Here is a 25,992-nt window from a genome sequence, read left to right on the forward strand (position 1 = left end):
ACAGACATCATCAACATATATAGTTAATAACAGAATGTCCAGTTGACAGCTTTGTAGGGTAACGTCATTCATAAGCTATTGAATATAGGTATGTTTTAAGCCTAGATTTAAACAATTCCCCTGAGGTTGCAGATTGAATCTCAAAGGGCAGAGCCGTCGATAGCACCGGGGCCCGAATGGAGAACGGTCTTGAAACCTGCGGATTTCTTCTTGGCTATTGGGATCACTAGTAGACCAGCATTTTCTGAGCAGGTACATTGAGGGAAATTAAATCTGAATTATATGAGGGGTAAGTTATTCAGATAAGTCTATCATAAAGAACATGCTTATCAAACTATCAGCTTCACTTGAAACCACTAAATCCAATGAAATAATTATATTCTGTGTCACTTGTACTGGTAAACAAATTTACATTAATAATTTAGAGCTGCTAATCGTCCCCCGACAAAAGTGATAACACAATTCCTACCACGGATATGGAAAGCATTGTAACAAAAAAGGAGGAAAGGTGGGATCGAACCATGATACAGAGGGTGTAAACCAGAGTATGCTAGCAGGCATCTTTGCTGATGAAGGGTTGCATGGAACAGCAACTAACCCCTTGGTGTGATGTGGGCTTAGGTTGTCAGGTTGTGAAGAACGAAGTGGAATGAATGTTTGGCAAATGCGATTGCGTTCTTGGCTCTAGCCACCTTCCCAAAGTTGGAAACCTCTGGAAACTTCCTAATTTTGACAAATAAATTCAGCCAATATTCTATATGTCCCGTTGAAGCCAGAAATCGAGTTGAGATTTACATTGTTTTTTTTTTTGACAAATTCAGAGTTTTTTGTTAACGCCGAAGTCACTGCATGGACGGGTGACAAGACGAGACCGGCGCTCCGCACAGCCAATCACATCAAAGTGTTTTCTTCTTTAGTCCACCTTCATCTGAAAATTGACCAATCATGTCCAAGGAGGGAAACTTACGTTACATTCACTACGGCACGTCCAACGCAAAACTCTATCTCTGCGATTTACACGCCTGTTTTTAAGCATGAAATTTTAAGAAACAACTACTGCTACCGCCAATGTTTATTTTTCGTCTGGCCGGAATTTTTCGAAGTTGTTGTCATCCACCAGACGCAAGCTCTCCGGAACAGTCAGTCTACCTCGCGCTTGCGCTAACTAGCCCCAGCTAGCAAGCACGTTAGCCAGCCGTGGTTGGCTTGCAGGAATGGCGACGGACAGGAGCATGTTTTCCACGAGCCTCGGAGAAATTCTGCTTTAAGTCGCCGCGCTTGAGGGTTTTGCATTAAGAAAAAAAAAATATCGGGTGAGCACTTTCGGTAGCGTGTTCCGAACTGTTGGGTCGGCGAATCTTGAGGAGCGCTTGCCCTCCAGGATGAATGGCTTCAGCACCGAGGAGGACAGCCACGACGGGCCGCCCGCGCCGCCCCTCTACGGCCAGAGCTGTTGCCTAATCGAGGACGGCGAGCGCTGCGGCCGCTCTGCCGGCAACGCCTCTTTCAGCAAGCGCATCCAGAAGAGCATCTCACAGAAGAAACTCAAATTGGACATCGATAAAAGTGTGAGTGGCGTCAAACATGAATTACAAAGCGGGCGTTTTTAAGCGACGGTTTTCCTAGTTTTGGATTTCTCTTCTCCGCGACACTGCATTTGGATGTTAGCCCCTCGATTGACAGCTAATGCTAACGTTTGCTCTTGGTATATTTAATTGATTTTATTCAATCCCATTCTCTCATAATTTGGTGAATTAAGTTTGCAACAAGTTGGTTTCGCTCTCCCTCACGTCGGAAAAGACGACACTACACAGCTGTGCTAAAGTTAACTGCATTAGCTGAACCGGGTCGATCTTTTTTTTCCCAAAACCTTTATTTACTTGATGTCACACACAAGGAAACCACTGTTGGACACGTTAATTTAAAAAAAAAATGGTTATAGTGTAACTGAATTACTCTAGTAAAAGTAACGAATCACCAGGGAAAGTAATTATGTTACCTTCAAAATAAGTTGTATGTCACAGAATTTGAAAATTTCTGAGCAAATAATACACTCTGCGGTGACGTATTTGACGATATGGGAATTCCTACAATTTCTTTTGGGGCTTTGCTCACTAAAAACTGACGGCTTTTTAGTTTGTTTTTGTTCCCTTAACCCTCGTGGCATGCATTTTTCTTTTACAAAACGTGTGCCAGTGTATATTATTGGGATGTGAACTTGAAGTGTGATAACGCGACTATTTATTAATATTTTTTTATTACCAACCCCTCAAAATGTTCAGCTGCCTCAGACCTATCCATACACATAGTTTATTTATTTATTCCTCCCACCGCCCAATAGGGCATTACATATACTAAAAGTGACTATAATATGAACTAACTGAACTGTATATACATATAAATCAAATTTCTTATAAATTCTTATATATATGGACCAAATAGAGCTTTTTATTAGTCAAAAAGTGATGCAATTTTTTGTTTCAATACAAGCCATTTTTAACAATAGTGGTTTCCCGAAAAACTTCACACAATGTATGTCAATGCACATTATTGGGACATGAACTTGAAATGTGATAACTGCTTTTTATTAATATTTTTTTACTTCGAACACTCAAATGTTCTGTGCCATCAGCCCTATCTACACACACATATATATTTTAGGTTCTTTGTTTACCTTACCCCACCTTAGAACAATAAAGAGTCATAAAAATGGTTGTGACAAGAGAATTTACTGTATTGCTTTATATATATATATATATATATATATATATATATATATATATATAATATACACACACACACCGTTAATTCCGGACTATAGAGCGCACCTGATTATAAGCCGCACCCACCACATTTCGAGAGGAAAACCGATTTTGTACTTATTCAAGCCGCACCTGTATATAAGCCGCATGCGCCCACATTATTAAAATGTAATACAAAATTTACCCAGACCCGACTTTAAGCCTCGCGATTGTAACTAAATATCCTTCATTAAAGTACACAGTCCAAAAATCACAGCCGACTAAATGAATGTAAATTGATACCGGTATTTTTGGTCTGATGCAGACCGGCAGAGTCCGGGTCCCGTTAAAAGTAATCCAAAGAAAAAAGTGTACATTTCCAAAGGTAAGGGTGGGAAAAATATATATCCACTATTGTCCTCCATGTCCACAAACACTCACCTTTACCGGTCCCCACTTCCCGTCAGCCCGCGTTTGTTGAGCCCCTTCTTTTTATTTCGCCCGTCCGAAAAATATCAGAATAAGTGTCCGAAATATAAACAAATAAATACATTACAAAAATATACAGTTGCAAATACATATTATACATGGTTACACATATTTACAATTTTTTTTTTTGTTTTCGGATCGCCATATATTTGGTTTATTTACGTCTTCTTTCACATAGTAATGAATTATGATCACCTAAATCTTTCTCCATGTCCCCGCCTTCCACAGCATCACCCAGTTCACCGTTGTCAGAAACCTCTTTCATGTGTCACGCTTCTGCTGTGATCTTAGGTTCAAAATCCTCATTGGAACAGTCAGAGGAAAAAAAATCCTCTGGTCCAGATTCTCCCTCCATGATCAAATGCGGTGTTTCTTTGGCTTCGACATCTAGACATTGCAGAAAACGCATAAGAATTTGTGTTCATTATGTAAAAATATGTCTCTTCTAAACATTGTGCAAGTGCTCCAATTTTATGTCACACATGCCTTGGCTAAGAAAAGTATATCACCCGTTCTTATAAAGTGGCATAGTTTTATTTGTAGCTATAATACATGACAACAAATACACAAATGCTGATGTATAGAGGGGGAACTGCATTGGTCAAATGTAATGTTTGGCCAATCCTGTTTGTCAATCTAACTAAATAAGCATGCTGCTATCAAGTTGATCTTAACCAAATCATCTTCAAAAGAAAAATAAAACATTCTATAAACAAAACTAAACTCATTGTACTCATTTAAGTTCAGAAGCCCATACTATCATAAGTCTGTACATATGTTGGGCCATGCGACTCTTTGATGCCTCGTACACAATATGAAGAGCTAGCGAGGTGACGCGTCCAAGTTGTACTACTACTTCTATAGAATCAATTTTATAGAAGATCAAAACATATAATAAAGAGCTCAAACTCATGGAATCAGTCTAACAAGTAGTTTTTATGTTCTATAAGAAATATTTCACATGTAGTGCATTGCACAAGTAATATTTTAGCTTTGACTTTGTTGGTATTCATACTTCACTTTGTTCTGTTTTTGTTTTTTTCTTACATTCTTCCCCTTTCATTTATGGCCTTGCAAGCTTCGATTTTCCAATGTCAAAATGAATGACTTTAAACAACTGTGCTAAGGTTATCAGTCCAAGTTCCAGGAAAACACCTCTGGTGTCCGTCTGGGACATGGCAAACCACGTTTTAGTGTGTGTGTGTGTGTGTGTGTGTTCTGTCAAACATGCCTAGGTTTCAAAAGCTAACACTTAGTATTAAGATTTTGTAATATTTTAGTGTCAAATATAAAATTAAAAAAATCTGAAAAGTAGCACAGACGCCAGCTGCTTATTTTCAGGCATCAGAAAGACAAACACTCCACCACTAACCTTGTGGATAAAATGACCTTGGAACATTGTTGCAAAACATTCAAACTTAAGAAGTTTACACTTTTTCCTAAACTGGTTGACATTTTCTGGAAAAATACTACGCTTAATGTGCACATAGTAAGCTAAAAATGTATCTGTTATTCTTTAAAATCTGCTTAGGAATGTTTTGTCTCCACACACTGCATATCTAAGGTATAGCAAAGTGAGAGGATTTTTTTTTTTTTTTTGCATAGATAGATACTAAAATCTATATATATTCTATCCATGAATGCAAATTATTTTCCGTGATGATGCATTTTGAAGACAGAATGTCTTGTCTTTTTTCATCCTATGCTGTGATGTCATCGGAGAAACACGTGTACCCTTGCAACTCAGTTGCAATATTGTTTATTAGTTCAAGTGGTTATGAGTGTTTTATGCAAAGTTTTGATAGTTTTTGTGGAGAATACCTATGCCAGAGGTGACCAGCCCAGTTCTCAAGAGCCAGATGTTCTGCATGTTTTGGAGTTTCTCTGCTTGAATACATGTGATACCAATCTGTAAGATTGGCACCAAGCTAATGAACAGCTTGCAAACAAGCTCAGGATTTGTATCACCTGAGTTTGAGAAGAGAAACCGCCAAAACATCGTGTTGCAGGTGAATGCAGGAATGGTACAACAAAGGGCAAGCAGCCAAGAAAGGGTTAACAGGCAAAAAAAACACATATGGAGACTCCAACGGCGGACTGACCAACAAAAGCGGCAACAGCTACGGCTTTAAATGCAAAGTCCTCAGGGAATAAACCAAGGCACACGACAAACCGTCGCTTACGCCAGGCTAGCCCACCACACAACACATTAGGGGCAACCAGGAGCAAACAAAACAGGAAAGCCTTCTGCATCCCTGACTATTAACAGGATGCTTAGCGGGACATAATTATACCAACCAAGACACACTCTGCGAAAAACACAAACGAAAAGCCTCAATCGCCTTCTACTGGTAAAAATGTGTGGTATACAATTGTTGTCTTTTTCAGAAGCGGGCCTCACTTGTTGTGTTAATGGGATTCGCCATATTAAACGTTTTTTTTTCTCCCTTCGATGACATCACAGCTCTGCAGAAACCAAGCCACATGTGTCAACTTTGAGACTAAATTTCCTGAAAGTCCCTTGGCGTGTAATATTTTCCAACATATTTGCACAATTGTGGAGTGGAACACTAGTAGCTCAGGAGGTAGAGCGCTCGTCTTAGGATCAAGAGATCGCAGTTCGAATCCCGGCTCCTCTGTTACATGTCGAACTGTCCTTGGGTAAGACACTGAACCCATAATGCCCCCAATAAGCAGGTTGGCGCTTTGCATGGCTGCACAGTCGCTATTGGTTTGTGAGTGTGTGTTAATGGGTAAATGTGAAGCACATTGTAAAGCGCTTTGGGAAGTCTTCATTGACTTGAAAAGCGCTATATAAATGCAGAACATTTCACTTTTACACGTTCTGTGCCTAACAGAAAGAAAATTCTGGTGGGAAATATTTCTTAAGAGTCTTTTTTCTCTTCTATTTTGTAGGTGCGTCATTTGTATATCTGTGACTTCCACAAAAATTTCATCCAAAGTGTCCGCAACAAGAGGAAGAGGAAGACTAGCGATGACGGCGGCGAGTCCCCAGATCACGACTTGGAAGTGCCCGAGGTAAGCATCTTCCCTTCACACGATTTCAGTGTCTGACACTGTCAAGTGGACACAGCACCTGTCGTCATGACTTTAGCTGATAAATGTTTGTCTCCTGGCTTTCCAGGTGGACCTTTTTCAGCTGCAGGTGAACACTTTGCGGCGCTACAAGCGACACTACAAGCTGCAAACCAGACCAGGCCTCAACAAGGCACAGCTGGCTGAGGTGAGCATGTAATCACTAAAGTGCCGCTTGAGAAAATTGAGCATTTTATTCCACATGCTTCATACTGATTGAAGTTCAATGTTCTTTTCGGGGTTGGCTTTAACTTGAAGTCGACAGTGGTCGGTGATCTAGCCAAAATATTTTTTTCATTTTTAGCTATAAAAAACATGTCCACCATTGCCGGTTTAAGACATGCAAGGTCACATGTATTGTAATTTTTGATGATTTTTAAGGTGCTGGTACAAATTACTTGTTTCCCCTGGATCTAGTGACTGGGCGAAAGCAAATTCCGCAAGGGCGTTTTTCTTCTGTTCCACGTCCGCTTCGTCAAAACCAAAATGGGTCCAAACAAGTGATGTAGCGCCCTTCTTCGGTGCACGCTTCGTTTCCTTCTCGTTTGTTGACTCTGGGACTATGTTTACGGATTCCGCCATGGCAACTACATGAGCTCACACAGTAGGTGTGGCATAGTGTAGTGCTTGCAAACTTTTAATCGCCTTTATTGGCTAGTGCTGTTATTAAAACTTGCCTCTGACTGGCCGGGGCTTTTAAAACTATAACAGTAACAATTGTAGTTGGCCAAAACTCCATCACTCACTAAAAAACCTTGAAAAACCACAGTGCTTTGCAGTTTCACAACTGCACTACGTCACATCGCGATGTTGATTCGATTTCGGTTAATCGTGCAGCCCTGGTTTATTAAATGAAAAATGTTAACCTGAATATAAGATCCTCGCTGTTAGATTTTTTTTTTCGTAATCTATTATTGGATGGGGCTAAAGCTCCTTTAAATTTCTGAAGAGACACCAAGGTGCTATTTTTTTTGTTGTTGTTGTACTTTTTGTATTGCCTTTAGCAGCGTGTTCATGGCTTTTTTTCAAGTAAAGGGGTGGGTTTCCTCAATGTTCTTTGGTTGAAGAGTTTTCAGCAAATACAGTTTCAGTGGGCGCTTTGCAAGTGGTGCCTGGTATTGGCGACTTCTGTCGACATATTTAAAACTGCAAGTCGTTATTTGATGCAATGCAGGTATTCTGTGCTTTTCTCAGTTTTAAATTGTTAGCCACATAAAATGGTGTGGTGGGCCACATGTTTGGGAAAAGTGGTCAGGAACCTATGGCTATTTTCATAAGTAAATTTGGCTCGGAGATAAAATTTAACTGTTCTTAACATTTCTTTTTGGCGTTCCTAGTTTAGGTGATCAGATCCCAATAATGGTACATGCAAAGGCGAAGCATGATCAATATAACTGGTTCAGTCCAGTATATACAGTGCATCCGGAAAGTATTCACAGCGCTTCACTTTTTCCACATTTTGTTATGTTACAGCCTCATTCCAAATTGTATTAATTTAATCTCTTATCTCAAAATTCTACACAAAATACTCCATTATGACAATGTGAAAACGTTTTTTTTATTTTTTTTTACTTTTTTTTGAATTTATTAAAAATAGAAAACTAAGAAATCACATTTACATAAGTATTTCTCAACCTTTGCTTAAAATTTTGTTGATCCACCTTTGGCAGCAAATACAGCCTCAAGTCTTTTTGAATATGATCCCACAAGTTTAGCACACCTATCTTTAGGCAGTTTTGCCCATTCTTCTTTGCAATAAGTCTCAAGCTCAAGCAGGTTGGATGGGAGACGTTTGTGCACAGTCATATTCAGATCTCTCCAGAGATGTTCGATCGGATTCAAGTCTGGACTCTGGCTGGGCCACTTCAGGACATTCACGGAGTGGTTCTGAAGCCAATCTTTTGAGATCTTGGCTGTATGCTTTGGGTCGTTGTCCTGCTGAAAAATGAACCTTTGCCCCAGCCTGAGGTCAAGGGCGCTCTGGAGCAGGTTTTCATCCAGGATATCTCTGTATATTGCTGCATTCATTTTGCCTTCTATCCTGACTAGTCTGCCAGTTCCTGCTGCTGAAAAACATTCCCACAGCATGATGCTGCCACCACCATGCTTCACTGTAGGGATGGTATTGGCCTGGTGATGAGCGGTGCCTGGTTTCCTCCAAACATGGCGCCAGGCATTCACACCAAAGAGTTCAATCTTTGTCTCATCAGACCAGAGAATTTTGTTTCTCATGGTCTGAGAGTCATTCAGGTGCTTTTTGGCAAATTCCAGACGGGCTTCCATGTTCCTTTTACTAAGGAGTGGCTTTCGTCTGGCCACTCTACCATACAGGCCTGTCTGGTGGATTTCTGCAAAGATGGTTGTCCTTCTGGAAGGCTCTCCTCTCTCCACAGAGGAACGCTGGAGCTCTGACAGAGTGACCATCTAATGCCCTTCTTCCCCGATCGCTCAGTTTAGAAGGCCGGCCAGCTCTTGGAAGAGTCCTGGTAGTTCCAAATGGCTTCCATTTACGAATAATGGAGGCCACTGTGCTCATTGGGACCTTCAAAGCAGCAGAAATTTTTCTGTATCCTTCCCCAGATTTTTGCCTCAAGACAATCCTGTCTCGCAGGTCTACAGACAGTTCTTTTGACTTCATGCTTGGTGTTTGTGCTCTGACATGCACACTCAACTGTGGGACCTTATATAGACAGGTGTGTGCCTTTCCAAATATTGTCCAATCAACTGAATTTACTGCAGGTGGACTCCAATTAAGCTGTAGAAAGATCTCAAGGATGATCAGTGGAAAAAAGATGCACCTGAGCTCAATTTTGAGCTTTATGGCAAAGGCTGTGAATACTTATGTAAATGTGATTTCTTAGTTTTCTATTTTTAATAAATTCAAAAAAGTAAAAAAAAAAAAAAATTTCACATTGTCATGGAGTATTTTGTGTAGAATTTTGAGATAAGAGATTAAATGAATACAATTTGGAATGAGGCTGTAACATAACAAAATGTGGAAAAAGTGAAGCACTGTGAATACTTTCCGGATGCACTGTATATGGCACATTCTCAACTACAGATTACAATCAAAGTTAGGGCTGCTGTGAATATGACATATTCGTCTAATCGCGTTTATTTTTCACATTCGCAATTAGCGTCCACTTTTTTCTCTCGCACCTCCTTTTGTGACCACCATTGTCTGAAATGAATCGATGTCATGGCAGGTCAATTTTTAGTTTCAAAACCATGCATCACTTCAGTATTTTTGACACATTTTGGGTTTACACCGAGCGACAACGGTCTGAGAACTTTGTCTCAAAAGGGTCCCAGTAAAAAGGAGCAAACACAAGCAATCTTAAGCACAACTTTGAGTTTAGTCACCGCACCCGGTACAACTATTTGGCAAAGGAAGAATGGCAAACAATCCAGGGGTTGCAGCTTTTTAATTGGATTTACGTGAAGTTTACACTCTTGTCACGACATACAAACAAGTCAGTGTAAAATGGCGCACACAAACATTATTACACGGTACATTGGTAATGAAATGCTACTGTTCAATACTGTTGAGCAACCAGTGTTCAGAGTCGCGCTGTACAAGTTTGATAAGCTGTACGACCCACCAGGCAAAACATACATCTCTCAAATGGCGTGTTAATGATAATTTCTTGCTTATTTCTTGGCTTGCTTTTCGACCATTAAATTGCTTTTCTTTTTTAAGGCGTAAATTATGTGTAATATTGAGCTCATATTGTTATGGCATCATAATGCAGAGGGGAAAATATTGACAATATATTCGTTAATTTTGATTATTTGTGTGAAAATTTGAGTCTCTAGAAATTCCTAATTGTGAAAACTTTAGCGAGTCAAGGTTTCACACCAACACACCCCGTTTTATTTTCACTGTTGAGATACTTAACAGTTTTTTCTGTAATTTTTCATTATAAACGACCTAAAACTCCAGCAAAACAATTTGATGGGGTGTGCGGTAGAGGTGGGCAGATCTCTGCATACAGCACTCCCTTTGCTCTCTCGCTTAGCGTGGGCTGCGCCGAAGGTAAATACAACGATATCCTCATCGTTTGCAGTATTTTGGGACCTTTACATCATAGAACTTTGCTCGCACTCTGTTTTGAAACCATTTATTAAAAAAACCAAACCCAAGCACACAGACCGTTTAATATGGCTTAATTACGAGATTGCCGCTGGACAAAAATCAACATAATCTGTAAGGATGGACCAACTGCTTCACTACATATATTTTTCATCTCAAAAATGACGGTCAAAATGAGATCCAACACTTTTAAGTAAAAATGGGAGGGAGACAATCTTATGTGATGTGCTTATATTGATATGGGACACAGGCTCTGGAATTATTATTTCATAGATTTGATCAAATCATCAAATGACACACAGTGAAATAAAATGGAGTGCGGCAACGGCGGTTTTAATTTTGCCTTAAAATATATGGTGTGGCTCTCTCCCCCTAAAAATCTTATGGCTCTTTGGGTCAAAAGGGTTCCCGACTCCAGGTAAAGATATTAATGTGATGGTCATGCTAAAATGTTGTTATTGGTTTGATATTGTCATCGCCCAACTTAATTCCAACTATTGGTCAAAATTGGGGCTGCAGCTAATGATTATTTTTATAATCGATGATTTGGATTTCCTAAAGACATTTTAATTTCCTCTTAATTCAAATATTGAAGTTTTAGACAGAACAATTGTGCACAAAACAGAATAATCTATAATATAAAACAATTAATCTAAGTCTTTATCAATTAACTTGACAATTAACAAAAATACATGCATATATATGTCATACACCTGCAAATATGTAAGATACTTTTTTCCTACCACCTTATCCAAAGATCATATTATATTTGGACTTATCATACAAAAAAGAAAGAGCAATACATTTCATTTTCTGTACAGCAATTTGGTACTACAACTCTGCATCACAAAGGAATTGTGTGCATTCTTATTTGCATTGATTTAACGCACTTAATTGCTCATAAATCATGTGATACAACGGATTGTTGATCTAATTAGTTGTCAACGCTTATAATAATTGATTGAAATCAATTTTGCCGATTAGTTGTTGAAGCCCCAGTCACAATAGTCTTTTCTTGGCAGACTCAGACCCGTTGCCTTGTTCACAGTTAATGACAAACAGGTAGTTTTTGACGTACGCAGTGTTCATTTTACCTCTGAAAAGTGATGGGTCCCAGGGACTCGCATGCTCAAAAATCAATGGGTCCCAACAGAGATCTATGGGTCCCCAAAATTTAGTGTTATTGAGGTTGAAATTGTAAATCGGTGACAAATATATAATAAAAATCTAAATATTCAGTTTTAATCATCAAATTATTAATTCATTTTCTGCATCAAATTATTCTTGGTAATATTCCGATTAAAGGGATAACCACCAACCTGTCTTTTTTTCATTTTCTCCTTTTATACTTACTTTTTTTCTTAACTTCTTTATACAACATAATAATTCGTAATATAATGCGTCAAAGCAAGTGAGCCGTTTGAGAGCCGACTCTCTTTAATGAGTTGAGCCGATAAAGCTGGTTCTCTAAAAAGAAACCGACTTTTCACTACACAACTCGAGATCGGCGTGCAGACGAAAACTCGAACCGCGAGACCAAAACAACATCTGCCGGATTTGCCTGACGAAAAGTTTGGAGTGCGGTAAATCTTTTTTTATAAAAAGTAATCAGGTAATGATTGCAATTTTGTGTCAAAAAGGTTCCGTCCTGGGACGCACGTTGATTTGAGACTATGAGTCCCCAGCAAAAATGATGGCAAACGAGAACACTGCGTACGCGGTGTTGTCGCACCCACCCGTCCCTAATTGCTTACTGAGCGATAGACGGACTAATTCACCGTGTCAACAGGTGGACTTCGGTCTAGCTGCCTTATGAAAGCCTTCTGTCTTGCCGGCCAAGTGGCAGGGGGGTTTGTGTCGAACTGCACAGGCGGATGAATGGCATCGGCCATTGAGTCTAGCATTCCCCCAGACTAGCTGACTCGAGGGGTCTTGGAAGCCAACTTAACGAGACTCGCACGTCGTTTATAACCCGCCGGTCGACAGCCGAAAACCGCCCGCAGATGTGCTAGTCTCGCGCTTAGTGCTTGTTTACTTCGCTCTCTCCTTTTTTAAAAGGCTAAGCTTTGTCCAATATTTCCTGTGTGGTTTCCCGTACGATGTCAAGCAAATATCAAAGTCACTTCTTGAGCGGCAATTTAAGATCCTGACTTACAAATGACCAATCAGCTAAATAAACATTGATTTGAGTGATTTATTCACAAGAGAAGGAAGTATTTTCACCCACGGGCCTACAATGCAAGTCCCAGATAAATTGGGATAGATGCAGACTGGGAAACATTTGGCACACGATGTGATCGGAGGGTCAAGAAAGGAGAAGTGGTTGTAAAATATTTCAGATGTTAGAGATTACCTACATATAAGCATTGTCTGAAACTCATGACAAAAAGTTACAGGACACCAGGGCAAACCACTCTGAAAAGTTGCCTGCCGCTTTTTTTCCAACTTGAAACCCAATTAGACGACTAATCACAAAAAAAAGAATCTTTGTTGCAAAGTATTAAGGATTGATAATCAGAATATATAACACAACAACACTAAAATTAAGTTTATTATAAATCTACTTATAACATTCATTGCATGTATATGACATCGCTGTTTTCCATCTGCCATCAGTATGTACCTGTATTTACTCATCTTCATTCATGCAATGTTTTTGTTGCGTCGTCTGCTACAAGCCATGTGAACTCTTTCCACGATGCTTTTAATGTATGTTTACGTTTTGTAGCGTCATAAATTTTGTTAGCTTCTTTTGAATACTTCTTTTGGGGCTGAGGTTTTGGCTTGATTCCTAACCACTTATCAGTTTTCTTGTGTTCTCTGTGTCTACTTTGGAAAATGATATGCAAATGCACGACCTTATAACGCTCAGGAGAGTCCGGAAGCACAAAGTTATTTGATGCAGGCTTCTGATTGCAGGGATCAGAATGGAGATTTTCATTTTCAGCTGAAATAGCCAGGGTCCAGGGGCCGCAGGCCCCGGCCAGGTCCAGGGCGGAGCCCGGTGGGGGGCTCAGGGGGGGCGTAGGCCCCCTGAAGCCAACACCATTTATCTTATTTGCTATGTGACAATTGCACTAGAATGAATTAAATCCAACAAAACAGAAACCATGTATTTTTTTCAGTTTTAAGATGTTTAAAACAATTGGGGGATTACAATGTTACAACCATCACCATTGTTGTTGTGTTTTGATGATGAAGATGGACCTTGTATTTAGCTACTAATCAACAATATATATGAAAATATATACATTAATAACAATTCATCATTAATTTGAAAATAGAATGCACAAACTGAACATGCATGTCATAAATTTTGTTTATCCTGTTCTAAATATTGTATAAACACAAAAGATAAAATCATTTCACAAATAAATAGATTTATAAATACCTCAGATTGGGATTTTCTGTCACACAGGGGAACCAGTGGTTGACTGCTGCTAGTATTTGAAGTGGAAGGATTTGGAACGGCCAATAATGTTGAACCGGTGGTGTTACTGTTAGTTTCACTGCCGATTTTAAATGCAGATCCGAGTGCATAATTTGATTGCCGGCAAGCTATTTTTGCTTTGTGCTTGTACATTTTAGCATGATCGATCAGTGCCACACAACCTCGCGTACCATAATTGATCAGATCGACACAGTATAGACACTTTGCTTTCCCTGGAACATCACACTTTGCGATGAACCTGCTCAAAGTTTCTGTAACTTCAAGATCTTGTTTTAGGCAATTTACTTGTCCAAAACCATGCTTATATTTATCATTTAAGTAACATTTTTAGAAGATTAAAATAATTTGCCCACATAACTGATAGTTTTGTAAATACTGCAAGATAAGTTCAAATGCAGTTCAGTCCCTGCAGCTTGTGCAACAATGCGGCCAATTTTTCTAACGGCCGCCAGGGTGCGCCAGAGCAATAAAGGTAAGAGTGAGACAGTCGGATTTTGAATTTGTTTGCTTCGCAAGTAAAAAAAAGTGAAGAAGTCTGAATGCCCTTGGGGTTCAAAAACAGCGGAAATCCGCGGATCCGAGGAAAATTCTGATCCCTGTGATTGGCTGCCAAGTGTGCAGATTGCCAAACAAACCAAAATTCCAAAATTTCCAAACCGAACGAAGATTTCGAACTCGGAATAAAGCAAACATTTGATTTGAGGAAAAAAGAAAGGAATTTTTTTTTTTTTCTCAAAAGTTGTCGGCCAGCCGGACGTTTTGTAAGTTGTATGCCCGACGTAAAAGATGCACTCCGGGCAGACGTTATTTCAGACAGTGTATGAGTGAAGTAGATGTGAATTGTATTGCTTTTGAAATTTTTTGGTTGCAATGGTTATCCCTGTTGTGAACCTGCAAATAAATCGCTGTTTTCTTTATTAAGGGTGTCCTTAAGATGTATTCACATTTTAGCAGTAGATTATTCAATCATTTATCAGGGTTTTGTTTATTTGTAGCTAATAGCCTTTAATCACAAGAAATTTCAAAGGGCTATACAGACTACCATTGCACAATCTCCTGATCTAAAACCTACAGTACATGAGGGCAAAGAAAGACTGCAGCATGAGGAAAATGTGTGAAATCCTTGAAAATGCTTCAATTTTAATGTGTTTCCAAGGAGTCAAAAAAAAATCCATTTTGCATAATGTTCTTGTAAAGGCTTAAAATGTTTGCCGTGTTTCACAAGTCTGCTTGAAAATGACACCAACACTGCTCTCTGGTCGCTTTGCTTTGCCATGGCATTTTTTTCCTCATGATTTACAGCAGCTCACGTTTGTTCATATGGAATTGTCAATAGTCATCGGCCCCTAAGGGTCGCGTCCAAGAGGACAGGTGCATGCTATAGGTGCACTATAACACATGTATTCATGCAAGGATTACATATATATTAAAGAAATTAATGTACAGTGGAACCTCGGTTCTCGACCATAATCCGTTCCAGAACCCTGTTCGAAAACCGATTTGTTCGATCACCGAAAATCGTTTTTCCCATTAAAAGTAATGTAAAATCGTTTTAATCCGTTCCAACACCCTGAATGCTTACCATGAACGTAAACATGAAGCTAACCCAGGCTAATCGTACGTTCGCGTAATCTTCCGAAAGATTACGCTAACATGAACGTGTACAACTATAAAAATCTGTTCGTTTACACATCATTTAGCACCCGGGTCCCCACAAAAAGTGGTCAGCGGTTAAAGGATAAAGAAAATAATTATGAATAGGATTTCTTACCTTTGTGAAGGTCTGCAGAAGCCATGCTCCATTCCCTCGAAAGAAAGGAAACTCTCACACCTTCCTCATACTTTGCTATCATTTCTTTCTTAAATGCAATAGTTGTACGCACTACCCTTCTTTTTTCACCTGTAGCAACTTTGCTGCTTGCACCGACCTTCTTTGGAAGCATAATTAGGGGCTAAAACACTCCGTTCACCGATATCTAAAGCGAAAGCAAAAAGAAGTGCGCGCGCACGTCATAACAGTTCTTAACGAGGGGTGGGGGCAATCTACACCTGTACGCCACTCAGCATCCCACCCTAGTGTACCGGCGTTCGAACTCCGTTTTTTTGAACGAAAAGCAAAGCAAGAATTTCTCGAGAAAGTTTTGGTCGAGAACCGATTTGTTCGAACTGAGAGGCGTTCGAAAACCGAGGTTCCACTGTATATGACCTCAGTGGTAAATTGTAATGGGAAGAATTTCCTACAACTCAAAATGTAAGCTACATACCGTCATTTTGCCCAACTCCTATATAGGGAGAGATTTTTTTATAAAATATATTTACACATATATTGTTAAGATCTACAAATGTATTCACTAATAACCCAAGATCTAAGAATCGTATCTCTTGATGGATTTACATGGAAGATTAAAAATGGCATATAAAAAAACGCAGATGTAGTTGTTGTTCTTATCCTCATAATACATGATTCACACGGCATTTTTTTCCTTTAATGGTACTCGAAATTTAAATATTAGCTTTACAAGTCTTTTAAATATTGAATTTGGCCATGAAAAGGGTGTACGAACCCTGTTATATTCTTTATTAGGCTGGTCCCGTTGAACTGAGTGAAGCCAGACTTGACTTTGAAGAAAATATATTTATTCTATAATGCTATTGAAAGTATGAAAACACTATTAATTCCTGGCAAGTTAACCTGGTGGTTGACCATGGATTTTCTGGTTTCTAATCCGTTGAATTGTGTGTTATTCAAACCATTTCCAGTGTTTTATGGACTATAAAGAGTGAAGTCCCACCAGCCGAAATATGCACAAGTCGCATTTTTGTGGGAAATGTATTTGATAAAAACCAACACCAAAAACATACATGATATCTGGAAAAGCAATAAAAAAAAATGGGGAGAACACGATATGGTACTGAATGGTACGTTCCGCGTAGGTGTATACCTTTAGGCTTTTTCGAATTTGTAACATCAGTAACGACGCAACATATTCAAAGTTATTCAGATAGCTCCAGCATAAAGAACATGCATACCATCATCTTCACTCTAAATCACTTAATCCAATCAAATCTTCATTTTTGATGTCACTTTTATCTGAGGACTATACGCCACTTCCTTTCGGTTTGAAAAATGTCCACGAACAACCGGGCAAGGTTTAAAATTATGAACACAGGCGTAGTGCGCCTTCTTGCGATTTAATGTGAATTGAGCTACAGTACCGGTAATAAAATGTCAAACTCGAAGATATAATAATGTGGTAATAGCTTGACATATAACTTGCACCCCCTGCCAAGCAATGAAGAAAACTGCGGATTCTGTGTCCGTACGGTGTCACTCAAATGCATCGTTCCATCATTCGGAAGGTTAAAGTCTTGGGATTCAAGAAATGCCAACCATTCCTTAGTTTCTATTTTCTTTTTCGCTTGCAACTTTACTGTGCATATGAGAATAAACACTTGGAATTGAGTTTAATTTAAAAATAGACACTCCATTCCATCCATTATCTGCACCGCTTATCACAGAAACATCGAGTTCAGTCTGAAACAAGATACAGGGAAAATGTATAGCCAGAATAGCTCACCGAAATCGTTGTGTTCAATAATAATGTGCAGCCATGGTCCTCTTATATCTGTGAGTTTAGTAAATCCAGGAGAATAAAATATTTACAAATACTGTACAGAAAAGTAAAAAATGCTTTCTGTATGCCGTCAACCATGTGCTATACACATTCTTCTTTTTCGGCCAATTGCAGGCTTTGTTTTGCCGCTTCAGCCTATGCCAGCCTGTAAATGATAAAAAGGATCCGCCCCTTGACCTCCAAATAACTTTAGCCAATAGTGATCGATTCAACTGATGATTGACACATCTTTTTCGGCCAATTGCAGGCTTTGTTTTGCAGCTTAAGCCTATGCCAGCCTGTAAATGATAAAAAGGATCCGCCCGTTGACCTCCGAATAACTTTAGCCAATAGTGATCGATTCAAATGATGATTGACACATTGGTTAGCCAATGAAACGCTGGTAAATAAATCCCAGCATACACCGCAGACTTGGCGTTCGGGGGGAAATCTAGTCGGCGGCTGCAAGTTAGTTGGAAGACTTTGCGACTTAATATTGATCCATAAATAAGGCGCACTGTATTATAAGGCGCATGGTCAGCTTTTGAAAAAAATAAAGGCTTTTAGGTGCGCCTTATAGTGCGGAAAATACGGTAATTTGCATATGGCTTCATCACTTCTCACCATTTCTATGGGAAAGTTTGCATCTTTATTGCATCACTCCAAGTATCATTCGCAATACTGCACTCCAGTCTAGATCACTGTCATTAGGAGCATGGACTTGTAACTTTTCCATTGAAAACCTTTCATGATGAGAGGGACAGATTATTTTGAAATGCCTACCTCACGACAAGCCTGCCACGAAGACTTTCTTAGATATTTTTTGAGACGTTTCCCGTAATCTTCCTGGGCCTCTTCCATGTACATGGTCTTCCAGAACTCTTTTTATTGACATCCTGAACAGTTCTATCAGCTTCAAGCTTACCGTATTGTCACGACAGTCAGGCGTGTTAAAAGGTGCGGTATCTCTTTTGCTGGTTCTATTTCTGTATTTAACACCTACACAGGGCTTGATTCGGCGCAGATGCCCTTTAAAGCGTCTGCTTTACGACTACACAGACAAGCATACAAATGTGCATATTTAAAATTTGGATGTGGTTTATTCAAGCATTGATTACAAAGTAAAACATGGATTAAAACTTGTCAGGTTTTTTTTTTTAGCTTTATCCACTTGCGAATCATCGATTCATTACCTTTTAATTTTCTTGCGGCTGCTTCGTTTCTATGTTCTTCCGCGTAGCGTAGAAATCAACACACCATGGCAGACAAAAACCCAGTACGCATTCAATAGAGGGAAAATGAGGTTTTGGATTTAATTCATATTTTGGGGGGACACATCTTTCCAGCCTCTGTTACTACCAAAACTTTCAAATTGCTTGATACTCTACGGCATTAGGATCCATAAGTACTTCTGCAAACAATGTGTGTGACGTCACGTGTCTTCTTCCCCCTCGGTTGAATGTTTTCCGTGTTCTCGTCTGCGAATTTTACTTTGGCCAAATTTTTAGGCTTAGTAAAAGACTTTTAAACAATTGAATACTCTACAGAAGTCGATCAATGGTTGTGCACTCTTGTGCGTAAAAATGAATCACTATTGGCCATATGCACACTTATTTCACAGTCTAATTTGAATACAATAGGGACATCTTCCTATCAATTCATACAAAATTTCATTGGCTAACCAATGTGTTAATCATTTGAATCCGTTACTTTTGGCTGAAGTTATTCGGAGATAAAGAAGGGTCTTTTATAGCAATACAGGCCCTGCATAGTCTAATGTGTGTTGTAAAACCGTAAAATGAAGCCTGCAATTTGCCAAAAAATAATCAATCACAAGTTTGAATGCCAATGGCCTACGTGGGAATTATGGGGCTAAGCAGACAGCTAGCGACAAGAAACATCCATCGATGCAGAGATGCTTTTCTGGAGATTCTTTTTAAAATTTGTCGTTTTTTTCCTGTGTTTTTGAGTAAATATTTTACACTGTTGGATTTACTAGACCCTTGCGGATGTAAGGAGACCATGGTTGTGTTCTATCATTGAATCTAATGGTTGCAAGATGACGTCTTTGAGCTACCCAGACTTGGTAGTTTTTAGGTATCTTGTTTCAGACTGATCGTGATGTTTCTGCGATTAGTATATATTTATATGGTCATCATATCTGGAATCCCAAGAGTTTATAAGCTTTCCAATTATTTGTGGGATGAGCGATTTCAGTGACTGGTGACATCGTGCAGCCTAAAGATGGACCGATATGGGTTTTTTGGGCTGATACCGATTATTAGTTTCTAAAGGAGGCCGATAGCCGATATAAATTTGTTGTAAAAGCTTAAACATTGGTGTAAGAAATATTTAATAATGGAAAAGGAAACTTAAAATATTTGTTATAAATTCAAATGAAACAATAGTAGCGCAATGAAAACTTTTAGAATAGAAGAATAGAATTTACTTTTATTGTCATTCTTTGTAACAATGCACACAGAACAAAATGTCGATACACCTGACCGTACAATTAAAATGTAGAGAGCCGATGCAGCCGCAGCCAAACAGGGCACAGCCATTTTTAGTCATTAGGTGACCAAACCCCTCAATTCCAACCCTTAATGCTGAGCGCCAAGCAGGGAGGCAATGAGTACCAATGTTGTAAGTCTTAAGTATGACTCGGCCGAGGCTTGAATCAGCGACCTCCCAGTCTCAGAGCGGGCGCCCTACCGAGCTGGTAATAAATTAAAATTTCAACACAACTAACATGACTTATCTTTCACTTTCACATGATTAATAAGTGTGTTGGTTTACATGGGGAAATATAATAAAAGCAAGGTCTCAATCACAAAATTGTCCCTTGTCACAACTGTCATTGAACAACTACTAACAATAAACATGCATTACAATAAGGCTATTATAGCACATGGCTAATATTTTACTCTATATAAATCCTACTTGTGTACTACTAGTCGTGGTTGTGAACATTGGTGTAACCAGATCGTTTTGGGGGGCTCAAGCACCCCTAAAAATTATAGCATTTTTAAAACTCCTCGCCTCAATGTAAGACAGGATAAGCCTAAATGTGATAAACGCGAAATCAATTTTTTTTTTTTTTTTTAAAGGGGGGGGAACAAAAATTTTGAACAACGTCGTGTACTCCTCGCTTTCGAAATGGTTCAGTCAATTTGATTCCCAATGCTCTGAACCTCTTAGTGAGGTCGTAGCAGTGGTCGTGAATGTTAGTGTTAAGGTACATTGGGTCGCCTCCAGTAAGGGTGACGTTTGCATGAATGTCTTGATAAACTTATAATATAGACAACGATTGCTTTTTTTTTTTTAATTGCGCCAATCAATTTTTTTAATAAGTACATTATACAGACTGATCATGTGACACTCGTTCTATCGGAAGCGCAGAGCTGAGAAACAAAGGAAAATCTGAGTTTGCATTCACCTGAAGGGCAGTCTGCATTAGGCACAACACCGGTGTTGGCTGCTTCTGTGTGTGCGTTGCTGCATGTTGACAACATTTGCTCGACATTTTAGTCATGGATGTCACAAAGGGGGTGGGGAGAAGAAATAAAATAATTACAAATGTGAAAGGTATTCGCAAATATGAAAAATATTTGCGACGGCCCTAACTTTGTCTTAACTGTGTCTGCAGACAGTGCAAAGTGGGGACTTCTGGCTTCAGAGGCTCCTCACGATTTTTTTTAATCCAATCAGAAGGCTCGGGGTGGGTGGTGTCAGAGACGGAAGGAGGAGAGAGAGAAATGGCTCGATCTGGCTGTTATTCGGTGTTTAACTTAATATCGGCTATATCGGCTTCATAATGGCTTGATCCCGATATCGGTGCCGATAATCGGCCTACCCGATACTCTGTCGACCTCTAGTACAGTATTTCCTACTCAATGTTCCGACCGGCCGTCGGCAATGTTCCCTCTAATTTTCCACGGGTCTGAGCGTTCACACAACGTCAGTGAGCAACGCTTGAAACAGTGAGCAACAGTGTGGCAACTAATCCATTATCAAACATGTCCAAAACTTGACATCAAGTTAAATTTTGCTAAGTTTCCGGCAATGCAAAATTATTTTTCTCTTTTGAATGAATTGACTCATGTACTATTGCAAAGGTTGTACGGCCTACAAATGTTTTTTGACCTTACAATTCTTTCACAAGATATCCATTTCTTGTTATTTCTTCATATATTTTGTCGCATAATATTAACATTTTGGGGGGCTTATTTAGTCGGTTTTAAGATACAGAACTGTACTTAATCAAATTTTTTTAGTGGAAGTACAATGTTGGCAACAAGATTCACTTGATATAATTGTAAATTATTTGAATGCAACACACAAACTTTTTCTTCTTTTTTCCGTGTTTTTTTCTACTTTTTTGTTACTTTTTTCTTTTTGTTCTCTATTTACTTTTTTACTATATTTCTTTCTTTTCTTTTTTTTCTGGCTTCTTTTCTAAATTTTTCCTCTTTTTCTCATTTTGTTTCTTTTTTTCCTCAGCTTTTCACTACTTTTTCATTTTGGTATTTTTTTCTTTTTTGTTCTATTCCCCCCTTCCTTTAAGTCATGTTGTGCATAATTTTACATAATATTTGGTCATGTTGGGATTAAAGAAGCAAAAACAACCTGAAGAGCTGTTTAGGACCCCAAAGAGCCGGTTCCTTTTAGTGAGCCGAGCCGAAGAAGCCGGTTCTCTACTAACTTTACTCAACTTCGTTCTCCTTCGACTCGACTTCAAAATACCGCATTTAGGACACAACGTCAGGGGAACCCGTGTATTTTTACCTTCATTTTTACCTTCTTTGACTTAAGTCACTTCTTAATTAGTAATTTTGAGCCCTCATTTTTGTGCGCTGGCTAGATTTTCTTGTGCTCTGAGAATGTGCGAGCAGTGCGCAAATGTGCACGCGCGCAGCTTAGAGGGAACACTGGCCGTCGGTATTTTAAGGGTTTAAGTACAGGTTAACAACACCCAAGTAAATTTAAAGAGCCTTTATAATTTTTTTCCTACTGTGCCTGTCAGTCTTTATCCTACTTTGAACACCTCTCTTTCAGGAGTTACAACACATTAGGAAGCAGGAGAGGGGGGGTGGAGTATGATTTCTTGCTCGTTCCCATTTTTTGTTTCCTGAAAATAGTAGAAATAAGAAAAGACCTGTTACAAATACAATACAATCGCTAACCCAACCCTCCTAAAAAGATGAGAAAAAGAAGAGTTTATTTGTACTTGAGGCAATCCGCATTGCTACCTCTTATTGGTACTTGCCCATCTCTTGGGTTTGTTTTATTTTTTTTAATAATCATTTTCTACCCTGTTCATTCACAGACGGTGAGTCGTCACTTCAGGAACATTCCTGTGAACGAGAAGGAAACGCTGACCTACTTTATTTACATGGTGAAGAGCAGCAAGAGCCGCCTGGACCAGAAGACCGATGGCAGCAGCAAACCGCTCGATTAAAAATAGCACTCGCATAAAAGTCACAATGGCAAAACAAGCAAGAACTGGATCCTCTAACTTTGGCGTCTTTCGTTTGTGGATTGTTGAAGCAAACTTTTATTACTCGAATGCAGGAACAAAAAATGTGCTCTCTTTCCGGTGCAAGTGATCCTATTTACCTCGGCAGGAAAGCCAATGTAACATCATTTTTTCTTTTTTATGCCTTTGCTTTGGACCTAAAGAACTTGGATTGGACACTTGTCATTTTGCATATCTTCTTATCCACTCCAGGATGTGCACTGCGGACAGAAATTGTGCTAATTATAAGCACTGTAAATCTAAAAGCTCTTGGCCTGGTGTGGAACCTTCCTGTTATCCTCCAGTCGGATTGAAATTTTGTTTTTAAATAGAAGTATTAAGTGTGGATGGTAATCAACTATGATACATTTGGAATAGTGTAACTAATTCTGAGCTATAAGCGTAGTCTAAGATGTCTTTCCTCATTTATATCACTTCAGTAACAGGTCAATTTGACCCTTGAACATTTTTTTAAAAACCTAACAGAAAATTCTTTACAGAAGTGGTGATTGCTCATTATTACATAAAGGCTTTGATATGAACCTGTGTTAAACCCTCCTGTTATTTGTTGCTGGTCAAATAAATCCAATGTACTAAAATGTATTCATCACCCCAGCCAAATTCGCTATTTAAAATGAGTAAAATTGACCCACTGAAATTATATCAACCGAAGGGTTCTTCAGATTTTGATAAACGTGTCTTGCTTTTTCGTGGGCAAAGATATGCTAAAAATTTGGTGAGTTAACGTTTCCCGTTACATCACGGGTCAAATTGACCCTTGACAATTATTTTAAAACTCAACATGAGGGTTACAAAAAATCCTTCACAAAGTGGTGAGTTTTCATTATTATTGAAAAGCTATCAAATGATATGACCCTGTGTTAAACCCTAATGTTATGTTGTGGGTCAAATTGACCCAATATATAAATATATTCTCCTCACCCAAACTTGCCAATTGAATAATGAGTCAAATTGACCCGCTAAAATTGTATTCCCCAGCCTATCTAAAGGGTTCTTAAAGCCATGTAAAAAATAATGTGTCATGCATTTTCATGAGCAGTGATATGCTAAAATTTGGTGGCCCTGCGTTCACTTCTCCCGTTACATCGTGACCGCAGGTCAAAATCAAATGATATGACCCTGTGTTAAACCCTCATGTTACTTGGTGGGTCAAATTGACCCAATGTTTAAATGTAGTCACCACCCCACTTGAGTCAAATTGACCCACTAAATTTCTATTCCCAAGCACATCTGAAGGGTTCTTAAAGCCTTGTACAAAAAATGTGTCGTGCGTTTTCGTGAGCACAGATGGAAATTTGGTGGCCCTGCATTAACACTTTTCATGTTACAACACGGGTCAAATTGACCCAATATAAAATGACTTAACTTTTAGACAATGAATTGGCGTAATTTTTAAAGAAGCTTTTATATATGATGTGTCAAATTGAACCGGCATTACCGTTAATTTAATGGAAGGGTTGTTGTCTTAAAATTGTGTCCTTGAGTCCCAATAAACATTAAAACAATACATTTTTAAATGAAAGCTTCATCAAAAAAAAAACTATTGATTTGGATAATAAGCAAAAATACATGAATTATCCTATAAACGTGCATTTTTAAGTACTTGGAAGTCAAGAAAATTGTATTTACTCGACATAACATTGGGCCAACCAACAGCCATTTTGTCCGCCATTTAGCTGCTAATGGTACCCCAAAAAACTCAAACCTTGTGAAAAGTTTGCAAAAAAAATGGTGCAGCTTGGTCACTTTTGAGTCTCCATAATTTTTATTCTACCTTGTGCATTGGAGAAATGTCATTTTGGTTTCAGCACACAATATAGTGAAATCTAGTGGACAAATACTACACAGTGTCCCTTAAAGCCTATCTATTTTGTGTGTTTTCACTCTACAAAATATCCCTCTGAAGTAATTTATCAAATAGTCAAGACCTGTACAATATTTTAGCTGATTGGTCTAGGCACCAGCTTGCATACCAGTTTTTGTTTTGACCAATCAGGCACCAGTTAAAAATTAAGTCATCTGACGCCAGTGTTTCTCATGAAAATTTGTGAGACTTTGGCGAGTGGACAGCTTAGGATGGTCTAGGGCGTTTCTGTGACACAAGATTTGAAGGGACTGATTCAGATTATTCTGTCAGAAAATCAAAATGAGTCCAAATAAGGATAATTTTCCTGCTATGACTCATTTTTTTAAATGTCATTTTTGTTTTCTGATTAAGGGATCCACCCAACACCTCTGTACCTTAATCTCTCTTGAACTGTTCCTGTGCTTAACGTGATCCTGCGGCAGCCCTACCCAGCCCGCTAACCCTACCCTCCCCTGTCAGCGGACAAAAACAAATTAATCAATTCACCAAAAGTGAGCGAAAGGACAAAAACATAGTTTGTCTTTTACTCTACTACAAGTTTGAGACCCTGCCGGGGACCAATCAGACCCTAGCGACGCACCAGACTTTTTATATAGCACGGGAAACACTGGACTCAGCTGAGCCACAGTCGATTTGAGGTTTTAGAAAGAAAAAAAAACAATCGAACTGTTCTTCCCCTTTGTACAAATTACAAACAATTTTGATGATGAGTTCAATTCATCCCAGGAGTGCAAGTCAATTTTCAAGGAAATCATTGAACAGGATTACACTAGAGGGCTCTATGATGAAAAATGTTTCCATTTTTTTGTTTTGACAAATTTGTGCATCAGTATTTTTATCAGGCGAAATATAAAATTTGAGTCCTTCCTCGTCACGTTTGTTTATTGTACAAGTTTTTCTTTGCGCTTAACTTTGGTTTGTCTTTCCCACATATTCCGTTTTGCTGGTAGATAATCGTTAGCATAGCCAACGGCCACATTTACCTATAACTGTCATATTAAGAAAGACACTTGTATTTAAATGGCTGTTTACTCCTCCTAATGGGTTGAATAAATGTACAGATTTATGCTTCTGAGTTGTCTTTGGTGTTTTTTAACTGAGGTTG

At 38.8% G+C, this 25,992-nt stretch overlaps 1 protein-coding gene across 1 annotated transcript; it reads left to right on the plus strand.

The window, feature by feature from the left end:
• The first annotated feature begins 924 nt into the window (after nt 1-924).
• On the plus strand, nt 925-25,962 carry sap30l (sap30-like). The gene is made up of 4 exons (XM_088321319.1): nt 925-1,568; nt 6,147-6,269; nt 6,376-6,474; nt 22,811-25,962. The coding sequence occupies exons 1-4, from the start codon at nt 1,383-1,385 to the stop codon at nt 22,940-22,942; spliced, it is 540 nt and encodes a 179-aa protein (XP_088177445.1). The 5' UTR covers nt 925-1,382; the 3' UTR covers nt 22,943-25,962.
• Nucleotides 25,963-25,992: the final 30 nt, after the last annotated feature.

Source organism: Urocampus carinirostris, chromosome 17 (genome assembly GCF_059441175.1).
Source record: "Urocampus carinirostris isolate Australia breed hairy pipefish chromosome 17, RoL_Ucar_1.0, whole genome shotgun sequence".
Lineage (NCBI taxonomy): Eukaryota > Metazoa > Chordata > Actinopteri > Syngnathiformes > Syngnathidae > Urocampus > Urocampus carinirostris.